This window comes from Trachurus japonicus, chromosome 22 (genome assembly GCF_045865225.1).
Source record: "Trachurus japonicus isolate A0001 chromosome 22, Traja_1.0".
NCBI lineage: Eukaryota > Metazoa > Chordata > Actinopteri > Carangiformes > Carangidae > Trachurus > Trachurus japonicus.
Window position 1 is genome coordinate 7,476,948 of NC_140928.1, and position 16,546 is coordinate 7,493,493.

The 16,546-nt window shown below is 42.6% G+C and overlaps 1 protein-coding gene and 1 long non-coding RNA gene across 2 annotated transcripts in view; one reads left to right on the forward strand and one right to left on the reverse strand.

Moving 5' to 3' along the window:
- LOC146963371 (uncharacterized) overlaps positions 1-16,546 on the reverse strand; it is an 80,078-nt gene that overhangs the window by 63,196 nt on the left and 336 nt on the right. The window contains exon 2 of the long non-coding RNA XR_015034790.1: positions 15,523-15,680. This is a non-coding gene — a long non-coding RNA (uncharacterized LOC146963371). The remainder of the gene's footprint in view (positions 1-15,522; positions 15,681-16,546) is intronic.
- neff2 (neuronal intermediate filament family member 2) lies at positions 11,929-15,117 on the forward strand. Its single transcript, XM_085766971.1, has 3 exons — positions 11,929-13,084; positions 13,625-13,749; positions 13,936-15,117. The coding sequence occupies exons 1-3, from the start codon at positions 12,080-12,082 to the stop codon at positions 13,994-13,996; spliced, it is 1,191 nt and encodes a 396-aa protein (XP_085623097.1). The 5' UTR covers positions 11,929-12,079; the 3' UTR covers positions 13,997-15,117.

Genomic DNA, 16,546 nt, shown 5'->3' on the forward strand with positions numbered 1-16,546 from the left:
TCAAAAAATGTTAAAATGTCATTTTCAGATATTTAATGTAAGATGTGTGTCTGATATACATGTGATTAACATTTATGAGTTTTAGTTATTTTTATTAACATAAAATGATGTAGTCTTATTCAGCCATGACAAACAAGTTGTGGTCACTACCGAAACAATATTGTCACTACCGAAACGGTGCAGTCACACCGTTTTGTCAAAAATACAATATATTGAATTATCAACTAAGATATTGTGATGGTGTTTGGTTGAGTGTATATTAAAACTAATGAATCCATAAGTTTGTAATCATTATAATCAACTTTATGCCCTTTACAAAGAAAATTTGGATTCAAAATCCAATGATTCTGATAAATCATGCTTAAACAATTTGTTAAAATGATATACTTCTTAATTTACCTGTGAATTTTGAAAAATAACATTTTAGAAAAATATATTTACAAGGTAGATGTAAAAAAAAATTAATAGATCGATAAAACCCTTCATTTTATGTGATATGTGATTGTGTTTCGGTAGTGACAAATTTTGGGAGAGGAAAAATATTCCAAAACTGTCTGAAAATACAAAATGAGAATTAACTGTACAACTACTAGAAATGTGTACCTTGGATATTATACAACTAACATACCTGAAAAGTTTTGCGGAAAAGACACATTTATTTCAAGATGTTTCCAACTCTGACTTTGCACCAATTTTGTAGAATGGCCCATATATAAAAAAAAATGTACAGCAGTTTTTGTTGTTCGGGACAAATGTGTAAGTAAATTTAAAGCGGTCCTTCTGTGTGGAGTTTGCAGTGTGGAGTTTGCATGTTCAATCAATCAATCAATCAATCAATCAATCAATCAATCAATCTTGCACAGGGAGCAGCTCCAAGTGCTTTTAATGAACAGAGAGGACATTTACATGTTTAGACATACAAACACACACACCCAAAAACTAATAAAGAAGCGCAAAAGGTGATTACAAGGAAATAAAAATACTGCATAAAACCAAAGTTTAGATCTAATAAAACAATAGCAACAATTAAAACAATAAATGGTGCTATAAACCTAAAAATAATGCTTGGGTTTTATCCGGCTTCATCCCACAGACCTAAAGACATGCAGGTTAAGTTAATTAGCAACTCTAAAGAATGGGAGTGTGAATGGTTGTCTGGCTGTATGTTGGCCCTGTGGGTGACCTGTGACCTGTCTAGGGTTGTACCCCGCCTCCTGCCCTAAATCAGCTGTGATAAGCTCCAGCTCCCCATGACCATCTCAACCAGCTGAAACACTTAGAAAGCTGCATACATTTGCATCTGTTATAATGAACTATTATTGTCAGATATTAAAGTGCATCAGTGCCTTGCACTTAGTTTATTATCCTGCACATATTCTGTACAGGATAATAAACTAATGCATTCCTTTATGTTAAGATTTCATTTTGGACTCTAACTTTAACTTTTTGAATTTCATTTTTGTCCAACAGATGGCGCTTCCTGTGTATTCCCATTCAAAACAAGCAGGAAAAAAATTCAAACTCCTGGCTGTCTTCTGCAAGGGTGCCCTAGTCTTTGCCTGCTACTGAAATGAACTGAAACAAAACTTGACTTCCTTTTTATTGATTGCTGTATCGAGCTTTTATCTAGAGCCTATTTGGTCTTTTATTGTTGGAGTATTGAGCATTAAAAAAAAATCACATTTTAGGTGTTACATGCCGTTTGTGTGTGTGTGTGTGTGTGTGTGTGTGTGTGTGTGTACTGAAAATCATCATCATTATAGGCTAAGAGTATTCAATTTAATCTGCCAATGCACAAAAAAATGATGATGCATTGAGGAGTTGTGTAAACATACTGGCCTTGTGTGTGTGTGTGTGTGTGTGTGTGTGTGTGTGTGTGTGTGTGTGTGTGTGTGTGTGTGTGTGTATGCATGCATGAGCAATTCACTGCACAGCAAACCTGCCTACGGGCATGAATAAAGAAACATGAATCTGAACCTTTGTTTTGGTTTTCGCTTATTGCAAACGCTGCAGCGAGGATTATTATTATTAATACAAAATAATAATAATAATAAAGGTCTTGTTCTGGTTCTCGTTCAGATACAATAGATCATGCAGGTACACAAACACACACACACACACACACACACACACACACACACACACACACACACACACACACACACACACACACACACACACACACACACACACTATAAGCATGTGCAGTAGGTGGGCGGAGTCATTTTGAAAATGGCAGAACAAGACAACACCACCGAGGAGAGCTCCCTGATAGCTCTGGAAAATGTCATGGACATTGACTACGAGGATGACTCCGTATTAACCTCCCCCGAGATATCTGATTGTGAGTCGGACGGGGTGAGAACAGACCAGCTGGAGTCCAGCAGCACCGACACATCTGGAGATGAGGAGGACGAAGACGAGATCCAAGACGCAGCGGCGGAGCTGCGCGAAGCAGCGGCGGAGCTGGATGAAGAGGTGAAGAAGGAGGAGGAGGATGCAGCAGCAGCAGCGGCGGGTTGGACCTCAAAACATAAAAAAATAGTGTGGTCTCCCACAGATAATGAGACGTTCCGCTACGTCCCAGCAGCCAGAAGGTTGACCCCGGGACCGACACAATATGCCGTGGTCCGAATCAACGACCCTGCGTCCAGCTTTGCGCTGCTGCTGACGGATAAAATCCTTGAGCACGTTGTGGCCATGACAAACCTGCACGGGAGTAGATCAAAGGGAGAGTGGCGAGATGTGGACGTAATGGAAATGCAGGCTTATGTGGGGCTGCTCGTCTTGTCGGGTGTGTACAGGTCCAAACATGAATCAACCCACAGCCTGTGGAATGAGAAATCGGGACGGGGCATTTTCCCGGCCACGATGTCCCAGAAAAGATTTCAATTGATCAGCCGCCATATACACTTTGATGACAAGAAAACCCGAGTCCGACGCCGCCACGACAAGCTGGCTGCTTTCCGCACAGTCTGGGACATGTGGACGCAGCGCCTGCCGCTGCTGTTCAACCCAGACGTGGACGTCTGCGTGGATGAACAGCTCGTCCCATTCAGAGGCAATTGCAGCTTCAGGCAGCACATGCCCAAAAAGCCGGCCAAGTACGGGATAAAGATCTGGGCAACCTGCGATGTCAAGACATCCTACGCCTGGAGACTGCAGATGTACACGGGCAAAGCGGATGGCAAATCTGAATTTAACCAGGGGATGAGGGTGGTGCTGGATATGACAGACGGGCTCAAGGGTCACACCGTCACCTGCGACAACTTCTTCACCTCCTTCGCGCTGTCAGAGGAGCTGCTCGCCAGGAAAATGGCCCTGGTTGGCACAATTCGCCACAACAAGCCCGAGCTTCCCCCGAATATCCTCCAGCTGAAAGCGAGACCGGTCCTCTCCTCCGTGTTTGCCTTTACGCACACCCACACGCTGGTGTCTTACGTCCAACGGCGGGGCAGGAACGTGCTGCTCCTGAGCACTAAACACCGCAATCCGGACATCAACGACGATGACAAGAAAAAGCCCGTCATCATCACAGACTACAACAAATGCAAAGGAGGTGTCGACACCCTTGATAAGGTATAAGCTCCATTACGCACGAGTTACAATACACACACTTTTATTATTCATTATCATTATTATGTGTAATTCATTCATGTTTTGTGTTTCTTTTCTCCATTAGTGCGTTGGCACCTACTCCTGCAGGAGGAAAACAAACCGGTGGCCATTGGCTCTCTTCCACAACATCATTGACGTCTCGCTTTACAACGCCTTCGTCCTGTGGACATCCGTCGAGCCGTCCTGGCAGCAGAAGAAATCATACAGGAGGAGGCTTTACAATGAAGAGGTGGGGGAAATGCTGGTGACCCCACACATCAAGAGGAGGGGGCGCCTTCCCCGCAGCGCCACAGCTGCAGAAATAGTGGCCAATATGCAGAGTGCTGCACCTGTGGCTGTTGGCCTCTCTCCCAGTAAGTCTACAAGGAAGCTGTGCGACATTTGCACGCCGAAAAAGAGAAAAATCGTCAGGACCTGCATCAAATGTGAGAAGTTTACATGCAAAGACCACTGCCTGGCCATCTGCAGCCGCTGCTGCGCCTGAGCTGGACTCTCACTCTCAGACAGACACATACAGTAGCTCTCTCTCTCTCTCTCTACCTCTCTTTTGCCTACTCCCCATCTTAGCCTCTCCCCATCCCCAAAAACTTAAGCAAAAGTACCCCGTGTCTTTATCAATGTTTATCTGTCAGTGTTCATTATTCAGAGTTTGTCTTTTCATAATAAATGTTTTTCTTGTTCAAACTGATCTTGTATTTTTTATTTACAGGGTAATAAGCATTTCCTGTGCGTGCATGTGTGTGTGTACTGAAAATCATCATCATTATAGGCTAAGATTATTAAATTTAATTTGTGCCAATGCAGAAAGAAATGCAGAGAAAAAATATTTCATCATCAAAACCGATGTTGCTGCTAATCATTGAGGAGTTGCGTAAACATACTGGCAATCAAAGGGTTAAAACCCCCAAAGTATAATTATTATTTGATATATTTCAGGCTGAAGTAGTTTTAAAGGACTGACCTGTTTAAAGTGGGGGAAAAAATCTTGTATTTTTTACAACAGGTTTTGAGAAGCTGACCTTTTTTTGTTGTTGGGGACAAATGTGTAAGGATAAAGCATCATGTGGAGTTTGCATGTTCTAACAATCAATCAATCAAACTTTAAAGAGCACTCTACAGGAAGCAGCTCAATGTGCTTTACATGATAAAAAAAGAAAAATAAACAGAGAGGACATTCACACACAAACACACATTTGCATACATTCACAAACCCAAAAACTAAAGCACTGGGGAAGCGCTAAAAAGTGAATAAAAAGGGTAACATTGCATAAAATTAAAGTTTAGATCTAATAGAACAATAACAACAATTAAAACAATACAGTGCTTTAAACTTAAAAATAATGAAATTCAGTTAAACGCCAGACTAAAAAGCTAGGTTCTCTCTAGGTGCTCTGGCTTCATCCCACAGACCAAAGACATGCAGGTTATGCAATTCTAAATTGCCCGAAGGTGTGTATGGGAGGGTGAATGGTTGTCTGTCTGTATGTTGGCCCTGTGAGTGACCTGTGACCTGTCCAGGGTTGTACCCCGCCTCCCGCCCTAAGTCAGCTGAGATAAGCTCCAGCTTCCCCACGACTCTACTGAGGATAAGCAGTTGATAAGATAAATGGATAATAGGACTTTCTTTCTTTTCTGTGTGAGACAAGATCAGTGAGGTTTTTTAAAATCAGCCAATTAAAAAACCTTTTCTATTTCAAATGATAGCCTAAATGTGTAACCCTCCTCCTGGCCACGTGCATTTATTTTCAATGAAGCTGTCAATCCATGGAGCGGTGGATAACGTTATTTATCATATACGATGTTAGGATGTATATTTTGTGTCTTAAACAGGAGATGACAGGTTGAAGGGCGTATTTGTGTTGCAGTGCTGCAAAGATGAGAGCTGGGACACAGGACAGGCTATGATCTTGCAAGTTTGATTGTCAGCCAAGAGACGCTACGTGGAAGACAGAGAGCCTCCATTCTCCCTGTAACATGTTCATTTATTAAACCGTACTTCAAAGACGTTAATTAAGGTAAAAATGTTGCATACCTAAGGTAAAAATCTTACATTTTCCCCTTTAAAATCAGCTTTGAGGGGCCTTGTTGTTGGCTGAAACATTCATTCTCAAACTTTTAAAAAACTAAAGTTGAGTATTTCTGTGAGCTACCATGTTGTTCTTGGAGTAATGCTCCTGTGTTCGGTGCTGAGAGCACAAAAAGACAGAGATTGATCACCGAGTGTATTTGAGTGAACAACAACTGACGGCTCAGATAATCAGACACCAAGACTCTCTAAGGGGAAGTGAAGGAGGTTTTTTGTTTCTGATTCTGACTGAGCTGCCCTGAATGTAAAACAATCGGTGAGCTTCATTGACCTCTATTGACGACTTCTAGGAACTGCAACAGCTTCAACAGACCTCAGCCTCCTCTGTAACAGCATATAGAGCATACCTCTCCCCCCTTTTTTTCTTTTACCACTCCCAGTTCTCGTAAATCAGAGATAACGGCGCCAATGTAAAGGAGGTCATGGCAGAGATCTACAACAACATGAGTGAGCAGCAGAAGGATCATCCTGACACCTTCTTCATAACAGCTGGGAATGTCAGTCAGAGAAGTCTAACATCTCAACGTCTGTTCTGCCTATATTCTGCCAACATGTGGACATTTTAACCAGAGGTATGAATATACAGCACTAGACCTATAGTGTATACACACATCAAAGACTCTTACAGAGCTGCTGCCCTCCCCCATGTCAGTAACTATTACCATCTGGCTGTTATGCTCACTCCAGTTTACAAGCCCACAGTGTGACAGGTCAGGCCAGAGGTCAGAGAAGTTAGAGTATGGCTACAGGAAGCAGTTTCTGCACTGCAAGACTGTTTTGAGAGAGGAAGCAACATATGACAATGTTGCTGACTTCCAGGAACGCAGTGGTCAAAGTTTCTGTTAATGTGAACAGTTAAGCAAGTGGAAGATAAAATGATCTCCAAAAGGCATAAAGTTAAACATGAAACACAATATTTTAAGTAATCAGTGTATTATTTTTGTTTTCTTCAATTTGAGAGTGAAAAGGGGAAACAAAGCAGCTGCCTGAAAAAGACCCAGGAGACTTGAGCTCTCAGATAATTTTGTTCAAGGTTTCAGACAAGATATGCTGTGGTATAGTTTCCAAAGGGGGGGCTACTAGGTATTAACTGCAGAGTGCCCAAATTTTTGCTGCGGGCCCTTTCTCTTTTCTGTCATTTTTATATATATGTGTGTGTGTGTGTGTGGATGGCCTACGTAATAAATAAATTAACTACAGCTAGAAGGAGAGAGGAAAAAGTTTATGACCTATTTTTGGTAAACTGATCCTTTAATTGTTGTTATGAATCACTGAGCTTTATTGACCTCTACTGGCAGCTATTGAAAACTACAGCAGTTTAAACAAAAAGCTGTTGGATCGTGTAACAGACACAGTAACATCACACCATTAAAATCTGAAGGAGTAAAGTATCACATTAGATCAAAGGCACAATAAAACATCTTGTGTTCAGGTCTGGCAGGTTTAATGTGTCTGTCTGGGGACGAAAAGTGAGGGAGGGCACTGCCTGGCTGGATGGAGTCACCTAAACACTGCTGAGCCTTGGTAGCTAAAGGCTAATGTTTAATATACTGCTCATTATTGAGATGGTAATTTCAAAGTATTCATTTTGTAATTTTGTAGTATAAACCTACGCGTAACACTTTACTACTAAACTTTTACTACGTAACACTTTACTTGAATAGGTATTCATAAGATTGACATAACACTGTCATAACCATGACATAACAGTTGTCATAAACATCAATGAATACTTATGACAGCTGTCGTTAAGTGTCACTCGGTAATGATGTAGGTTGCAAGTTGTTGATTATGATAATGCTAAAGTAACAATATGGGGATTTAGGGGTGGGGCCCAAGGAGAAGGAAAGTTATGGGTGGGGTGGAGTGTGAGGATACGGAGAGGAAATGTTTGTGTGGGATAGCGGTAGTGGTGGTGGGGGGATGAGCATAACAATAACATTATTCCAGCTATAACTAATATACGTATACAATCATCATAATACACTTTGCATTGCATTTGCATGCATTGATTAATAAGGCTATACTACTTAAGGGATTATTATTATTATCATAATTATTGCTATTCACGTCACGCACATTATTATTGCCAACAGGAAAGGATTTTTTGGTATTACTGCTATTGCTATTTTATCATTTTTATTATCAATGACTGTACAACTGCTCCTGATGAAAATTTTGAATTTATTACAATTACTGCCATTACCTGTACATTCTATATCACTATCATCATTTCATTATTCTTCCATTGTCATATTGCAGCACCATTGTCATTAATTATGTGACACACAAACTGAATACACAGTACATAAACAGCCATACACAACATAACTACAGTTCTTTACCAGTACCCTCACTAGTCTGTCCACTCTGTCTTGCTGTTCTGTTCGGCCTTCCCTTGCCCTCTCTGCTTTCCCCCACTGCCTCTTATAGCTGAACCCAAAAATTAAAAGGATGAAATAGAAAGGAAGAGGGAAAAAAATAATTAATTGATACAATTTTAAAAAAAAGAAGAAAGGGGAAAAAGAAGAAGGAAAATGATTGAGGATTTAACCTCCAGCCTTATGAACAGACTCCCTCCCTGGTCTGGGAGTGGTTCTGCAGAGGTTTTGGAGCAGGATGGGGTCGCCCCCACCGATCAGCTTCCGCCCCAGGGCCTGGAAGCGGCTGGAAGAGGGGAAGCCCCCTATAGAAGGATGTTGATTGGGTATGAGGAGTGGGGCAGAGGTGGAGGGGTGTGAGGGGAACAGGAAGGGGCTGCTTGTCTTCACATTTCTTTCTCTCCTCTCTTCCTATTTCGCATGTATATTTCTTTGCATACTCTTTCTCTTTCTTGTTCCAGTTCATCCCCATTATTTCCAACATATCCACATTCATACACCAACACAAAGACCAAAGACATGCACATGCACAGACCACCTTCCACCACAACATCAATTCATACTATAAAGCATTGTTTGCAGTGTAGTATAGCATTTGTTTTGTTTATTTGTCTTCATATGTTTCTGTTGTTTTCCACTTGTCTTGTATTGGCACCAGTTAATAAAAAAAAAAAAGAATAAGTATAAACCTACTGATAAAACACTGACCTGGTTGTATTGGTACATTGGGAGTCACAATTGGAGTGATACATTATATATATTGTGTTAGAAGTACAAAATAGAAGATTTGGAGTCACTGTATAGTCACTGTAACGGTTGGGTCGCACCTTCCTGTCCCCTCTCCGTGTCCTACACCCCAGCGGCAGCCTCCTCCAGTCCCCTCTCCAGCCGAGCTACAGCCATCTTCGGACAGCACTCCTGTTCCAGCGTCGAGGGTCCCGGCTGACGCCACTCCTGTTGCGACATCGGGGATCCTAGCTGACGTCACTCCTGTTGAGCCCAGCTCCTGTCTCCAGTGTCGAGCCGAAGGCCTGTCCGGCTCCTGTCTTCAGTGTGTTGTTCTCGGTACAGGTCTGTGAGGGTTGTTGTCTGTGTCTGTGCTTGCCCCGCCTACCAGGTGATTGCCCTCCACGTTAGTGCCCTGAGGGATGCTGTAAGCCTTTAAAAGCTGTCGGGCTCAGTCTGTTCTGTGGCTGCCGGCCCCACACCTCGTGATTCTCGTCCTTTGTTTGCCTCGTGCCAGTTCTGTTTTTGTTGAGGAATTAGTTTTGTAAACTTTCGTATGGGAACCGGGCACTAGGTTTAGCCTTTGTTCTTTTGTTTGGGGGTTGTTCCTCCTCTGTTTTTTCTGTGGTTTTCTTTTAGGTTATGGGTGGCGTGACGCCCCTTTTTGTTTTCCATAAAGTGTCTATTTTGTTATAGTTATCGTTTAGATATAGTTCGAGTGTTGAGCTATTGGAGTGCTCAGCTCCTGATTCTTGTGTCCAGTCAGCCAAGTGCCCGGTTCCCGATTCCTGTGTCCAGCCGGCTGAATGCCCGGTTCCTGATTCTTGTGTCCAGCAGGAGGCCCGTCCGGCCCCTGCTGCCAGTGTCCAGCTGGCCCCCCAGCCCATCTCTGTTCTGAGACTCCACTCAGTGGTCAGCTGCCCTCCTGGTCTTAAGTCGGCGGCCCGCCTCCCTCTGGGTCATCAGTGGGTGGTCTGCCACCCTCCTGGTCTCCAGTCCCGCAAGCGGCACCGCCCTCCAGCCCTGCCTCCGGAGGGGATCCAGAAGCAGTGTTGCCCTCCAGCCCAGCCTTCGGGCCGCCCCCCAGACTCTTCGTGCTCTTCTGCCCAGGCTCTGGACTGTACTCCAGACTTTCCGTGCTCTTCTGGCCGGCCTCCGGGCCGCCCTCCAGAGTCCCTGTGCCCGTCTGCCCGGCACTCCCATGAGACTCCTGAGTCTTTTTTTCTTGTTTGGTTCTAGTGAAAATCACACAATAAAGTAAGAGATGAGCAACTGTAATTTAACTCCCCTCTTTTTTTTATTGTTTTCTCCCATGCTGCAATAACGTTTTGTTAATGGGGAGTTTTTTGCATTTCATGATGATGATATGGTCTGAGGTCTGTAATATAATGTGTGGTTGGCTCAGCCTCTATTTTTATTATTTTTATTACACAGTATAAAACAAATTGATATCATATAACCTGCCCTGATTACAATAACATTAGCACCACTGAGCTTGATGTACATATAGAAGGTATGTTTAAGATACTGACATACATCATGAGCATGTATTTGTGCTGTATGCAGTATAAATTGTTAAGTTGTACTGTTGTATTGGGTCGCCATATAATGTGATGCTGCTTTTGTTGTTATTTATTTGTGTACTGTTGGTATGATGTTTGTGTTTTTATGTATCTTGTGAAGCACTTTGTGAGTCTTCTCTGTGAGAAGTGCTATATAAATAAAATTTTACTTACTTACTTAAGTTGTATGTGTACAAGTCAGTGTGTTCGTACATAACTATGAGCATGGATCCATGAGTCAGTATGAGAAGCATGACATAATCTGTAATCTGAGATGAGCACTTACAGGAAATGGAAATAAGCAATGACCTGTCCCCTGTGGGCAACATGGGGAGTATAATATATTCTTCCTGTCCTCTATAATGTCCAGATGTTATTCACTTGTTTGCATCAGTCTTGTTTTTGTCCACTGTACATACATTTGAAAGAAGCAGTCAGTATTTAAAGCCTGATTTATACAGTGAGATTAAACTGTAAATTGTGGGTGGTAACTGAAATATTTTGTTGTTTGATTTTTAATGCATCCTGTTTTTGCAAGATTGTTACCTAATGCATGTCCTTGAGCAGGAATCAGAGCTGCTCCCTGGTGGAGAGCAGCATCTTGACGCCTCTGACTGCTTTTCAACAAACACGAGGATGATTTACAGGTACCCTCTGACTCATCTCTGGATGTTAAAAAGCAGGAGTGTTCCTCTGTGTCAACAGATACACATACAGGCCTTTCTTGCTCGGTGGTGTCTCCCACACACACGCCACATCAGGACGCCTCAAGAACATCAGTGACTCATCAATTTGCAACCTAAACAGATCAAACAGACACATCTAAAGATGCTGTGAGAAGGAGAGCAATATATAGGACATTGCACTTTGATGTGAACTTAATATATGTATGTATCTAATCTAGTATTGAAGTAAGTGAGAAGATGGTTGAAAAGAAAAGGGCATAAAGAATACTGTTTGTAAAGAACACTGAAGTTACAAAGTCAGAGTCTTGTTTCTGCTGTTAAGAGTACTGTATCTGTAGCAGTCTATGCGGGTTGATGTGTGATTGTTCAATCATCAATCATTATTGTGCTACTGAACATGATTCTACCACATCAGTCTGTTTAATGCCACACTATCTTTAAGGTAATTAATTTCTAGTTTTCTAGAGCACTTAAACCTTTAAGTGTCTGGCTGTTCAGGTATATACCTCCCTCCCTTACTCTTTATGCACTATGTATTGAATCTTTCTAAGTAGGTTGTGGAAAATACTTAGTTTCAGGTCATTTTCTCAAGGTTTGCCCCAGGTTTTCTAACCTCTCTCGAGTGTGTTGACTGCTTGACAGATGCATCTGAAGCTACATTGAGAGTATGCACTGGAAATACTTCAACCGCCGACTAAAAGAAAAACCGCTCTACCACATGTACTCTGCCTGCCGAGGCTGAGAGTGAGTCTGAAGACCAACCTCCTTCTCTCCTCACTGCAGCAGTCTGCTATTGGCCCACTGAATGCTGACAGCACTGATGTTTCTCAGTGGTGGAGGGGGGGCAGCCTCGCTCTATAAAAGCCCGGGATCTGCAGCATCACTGAGCTGGTGCAGTGCAAAAACGCTCGCTCATCCTCACCGATGGTGTGCAGAACAAGGGGGACATAAAAAAAACCTTCTGAAACTTCATATCCTTTTCTTAAACAAACAAAAAAAAATCCACAACAAAAATTCATCATGAGCTACGATTCCTACTTCTCCTACCGCCGCCCTTGGGACAGCTACAGAGGCTCCCGAACCACCACCAAATCCTCCATGTCCTCCTCTCTGTACTCTTCTCGAGCACCTCCGTCCGGGAAGAGGATCGTGAGGCTGGCCTCCTCCTCCCTGCCAGATGGGTCAGAGAGGATGAACCTGGCTCAGGCCAGCTCTCTCAACACGGAGCTGCTGGGCCTGCGTTCCCAGGAGAGGGAGCAGCTCGTGGGCCTGAACGACCGCTTCGCCACCTACATCGAGAAGGTGAGGCACCTGGAGCTGCAGAACCGGGCCCTGCTGGCTGAGCTGGAGGGGCTGAGGAGGCGCCAGAACGACCCGTCCCGTCTTCAGGCGATCTACGAAGGGGAAGCTCGGAGTTTGAGGGCCATGATCGACTCTGAGAACGGGGAGAAGATGCGGATGGAGGCAGAGAGGGACTACTTGCGCGATGTTTATGAGCAGATGAAAGAGCGCTACGAGGAGGAGGCAAGGATGCGTATGGATGCTGAGGAGGCCCTGCAGAGGGCCAAAGAGGAGGCCAACAGGGTCGTGCTTGCCAACTGTGACACCGAGGCCACCGTGGTCTCTCTCTGCGACGAGATGGCGTTCTTGAAGAAAGTCTTTGCGGAAGAGCAAGTGGAGCTGCAGGCCCAGCTGCAGATGGCTAACATCAGTGTGGATGTGGAGGTGTCCCGGCCCGACCTCTCTACCGCCCTGCGAGACATCCGGGCGCAGTACGAGCGGCTGGCGAACAAGAACATGCAGGCCGCCGAGGACTGGTACAAGAGCAAGTTCGCGAGCGTGGCGGAGATGGCAAGCAAAAACAACGAGGCCGTGCACGCCATCCGGGAGGAGACGATGGAGTACCGGAGACTGCTTCAGACCCGCTCGTCGGAGATCGAGGCTCTCCGGAACGTCATTGACTCCCTGAACAAGCAGCTGGAGGATTTGGAGGAGACACAGGCCAAGGAGGTGTCGAAGTACCAGGTGAATGAGGAACATCGGCTGCTGCTCTGCATCATACTCAACTGGGTCATTTTTTAGAGCCTCAAACAGGAGCACAGAGAAGACAGAGCAGGAGACAGGAGAAAGATCAAAAGATGGTGCAGTGTATAAACTGTTTTGCCCCCAGAGAGTGGATGGAATAATGTTTCTCCACTCCATGTTCATAAAGTAGCGACACAGACAGAGAGAAGCTGCGAAATGACATGTAAATATATTCTCTGCAGCGGCAGCACCCTCCCCACACTATAGTTCCCAGCAGAAAATGATAGCAGGCTCACAGCAGAGGTGAAAAACTGCAATTTTACTGTTTGACAAAAAAGAAAAGGAAAAACTGCAAACAACACAAAAAGAGATGAAGGGTTTCTAAAATACTAATTTACCACTTTCTGTCAAATGTCTGATCATTCTGAAGTAAATCTCTTCACAGAAAAATGAAAGAAAGCTGGAGTTTCATATTTCTGCAGTAGCATCCTATGACACTTAACACTGCATTGCTGCTTTTTTTTCTCCTTGCATTTACAGATGAGGATAAGTGAGCTGGAGCGGGACATCACTGAAGCCAAACAGGAGATGGCGCGCTACCTGAGGGAGTATCAAGACCTTCTCAATGTGAAGATGGCCCTTGACATTGAAATAGCTGCATACAGGTAAGACATGGGCAGCAGATCTACACGCAGATCCATAATCTCATGAAATATATTGTGTAAATCAATCTGCTGCCATATAGGTCATAGTTTCATCTTAATGTTTACTTTCTCTGGGGTAATATCATGTCTTGAAGGATCAAAATAATAGTAAGCTCAAGGAAATTCTGTTTTTTTTTTCCACTGCAGGAAACTTCTGGAGGGGGAAGAGATTCGCCTGGCTTACCCTCCCCTTCCTGCCCTAAACTAAAACCTAAATGCCACCAGCCTGGTGTTAACCTGAATTCTTCATACCCCTTCTTTCCCACCCTGACCTGACCATCATCCCCCCTCCATCTCCCTCATTTATTTTCCATTCTTTCCTCTGCCATCTTTTTGCCCCAAAATACCCCTTTCTTTACTCCCCTCCTCCCTCCCAAAAAAGCAAACCGCGAACCAAAGCTCATACTTCTCAAGACAGATGCGCCCTTGTGCTAAACAAGAGGTCCAACAGAAGTCCCCCTTCTTCTACACACGTTCTGACACCACACATCAAGATGACGGCAAACTGTAAAAATGCAGAGTGGCTGCACTGCATTAGTTACGTAGCTATGTCGGACGGCAGTATTGTTTTTGGCAGAGTTCCTCTACCTCACCCTTTAAGATCCAAGCAGCAGAGTTCACCATTCGACCCTTGCGACCCTTCATTGTGCAAACATTTGACCAATTGTTTGTGAAAGAGGGGGGAAAAGAAAACATTAGTTTTACCTCTTGATGCTTGGACTTTATCTGTGTTTGAGCTGATGCAAGAAACCTGCAGCATTATTGACCGGGAACTCTACCAATCAATCATGCTTTGTCCTGCACCCCTGGTTCTATAGTTATAGTTAGAGAACCAGTAACCTTAAAAGTTTCTTTTAACTATACCTATTTTTGTCCTTTTTTTTTTTTTTTTTAGTTTTTCTTCCTCTGCATTTACATCTGCAAAAATACAGCAAACTTTGGTTAATTTGAAATACAGTGTGATTTGGTCTTCCCATTTGGCTGGTTATTTAAATTCCTGATTTCTACTAAAACTCTGTCTTCTCTTTCGTAGCCGTCGAGGTGTGTAAATGCTTTGGAAGACTAATTGTTACTGGTTTCTCCTATCATGCAGTGTGTCTCTCAGCCTATCTGCATTAGATTTACTTTGTTCTTTTTGTTCTATTAGTTCTTTTCAAAGCTAAACAATGAAACTAAAAGTTACCTGCAGGAACTCCTTGTTGTTTGTCTGCTGATCTTAGACCTGATGGTGCTTTACATCTGTGAAACTAATACAAAGCCTGCACCATTATGCTTGGTGTATCTGTAACAGTCGGCAACAAGCTAAATAAACATATAACTGACCTGCAACCTGGTTCACATGTTGAGTTTTCATTTGATACTTCTCAGGATATTTAGTACCATTCTGAATGTAACAGGTATAACATAATTTCAGTGTTGTAGACCACAGTTATTTGGCAATTTAGTGTCTAGTTGAAGTCCAAGTATTTAAACAATTTGTACAGCTGTGAACGCTGAAAATATGCATGGATGTATGTAATTCACAGACAAGGTACATTTTCTGTCCATAATGTGTCTAATTGCGTGTAGGCTTTCTTTGCCACATCATTCATGTGAATGTCAGAGTAAATATGCAACGTACTGTAAATGCAGAAATTATTAGAATAATTACTATTATTGAAAGTCATAGGAAAATTATAATCGATACTAAAATATTAAAAGAAGCAGCAATTATTCAGGGCACAGCTTACTTACAGTAGATGTCTCCTTACTAACCATCCTCAATGTCACAAGAAGAACACACAGCGGCACTGCACCATTTCCCATCATTCCAGGTTCTTGGCAAGCGTGGCCGTAGCTGCAATGTGATGGCTCAGCAGGATCATCAGTCACCACGAGGTAGACACCGAACCCTGAAGAAATACAAAAACACAAATGTAGTTTTCACAAATCAGCACTTTGTAAAGTGCAGAAATATAAAATACAGTCAGTGTCTGTGTTACCGTGTTGTCTCAGCCACACTGCACAGTCAATGTAGCATCAGTGAAAGTGATAGGCTAGATCACAGAAAGAAATACTTAATTAATCCCTGCAGAAATCTGATGCAAAAATGCTTCATTTCACATATTAAAAATAAAATAGTAAAACCCCCATACTCAAATATTTTTTTGAAAAATAGCCGGTTAAATAAACCATATAGAGTTAGTACTATTTACAGTCAGAATTTGATCAGTTTATATGACTGTGACTGCACATGGATGGATGATGATGGACAGACAGACAGACAGACAGACAGACAGATAGACAGATAGATAGATAGATAGATAGATAGATAGATAGATAGATAGATAGATAGATAGATAGATAGATAGATCTGTCTGTCTGTCTGTCTGAAATGTCAGGTATCCCACAGGAACTAAATCTATATACTAGATCTAGGCCTAGTTCCTGTGGGACATTTCAATCCAAGACGTGATGTCTTTACAGTGTTTTAAGTCAGACACATTTTATTTCTGCTGCCTTTTTATTATTTCTTTCTTCTTTTTCATGTTTTCTTTTTTCCTTTTTACCATAAATATAAGAAATTACATCCATATTTTAAGTGTATCAGGAAGTGACTTATGGTCAAATTGAACAGGAGGAATTACTACAGAAAAAAGGCGTATTTCAGCGCACGTATACGGGAACGATAGGTCTGTTAAATAACTTATTTAACCATTAAAAGTATTTTCAATACAATAAAAAGCTTACATGACTACAAAAAACACGTATTTTTCAT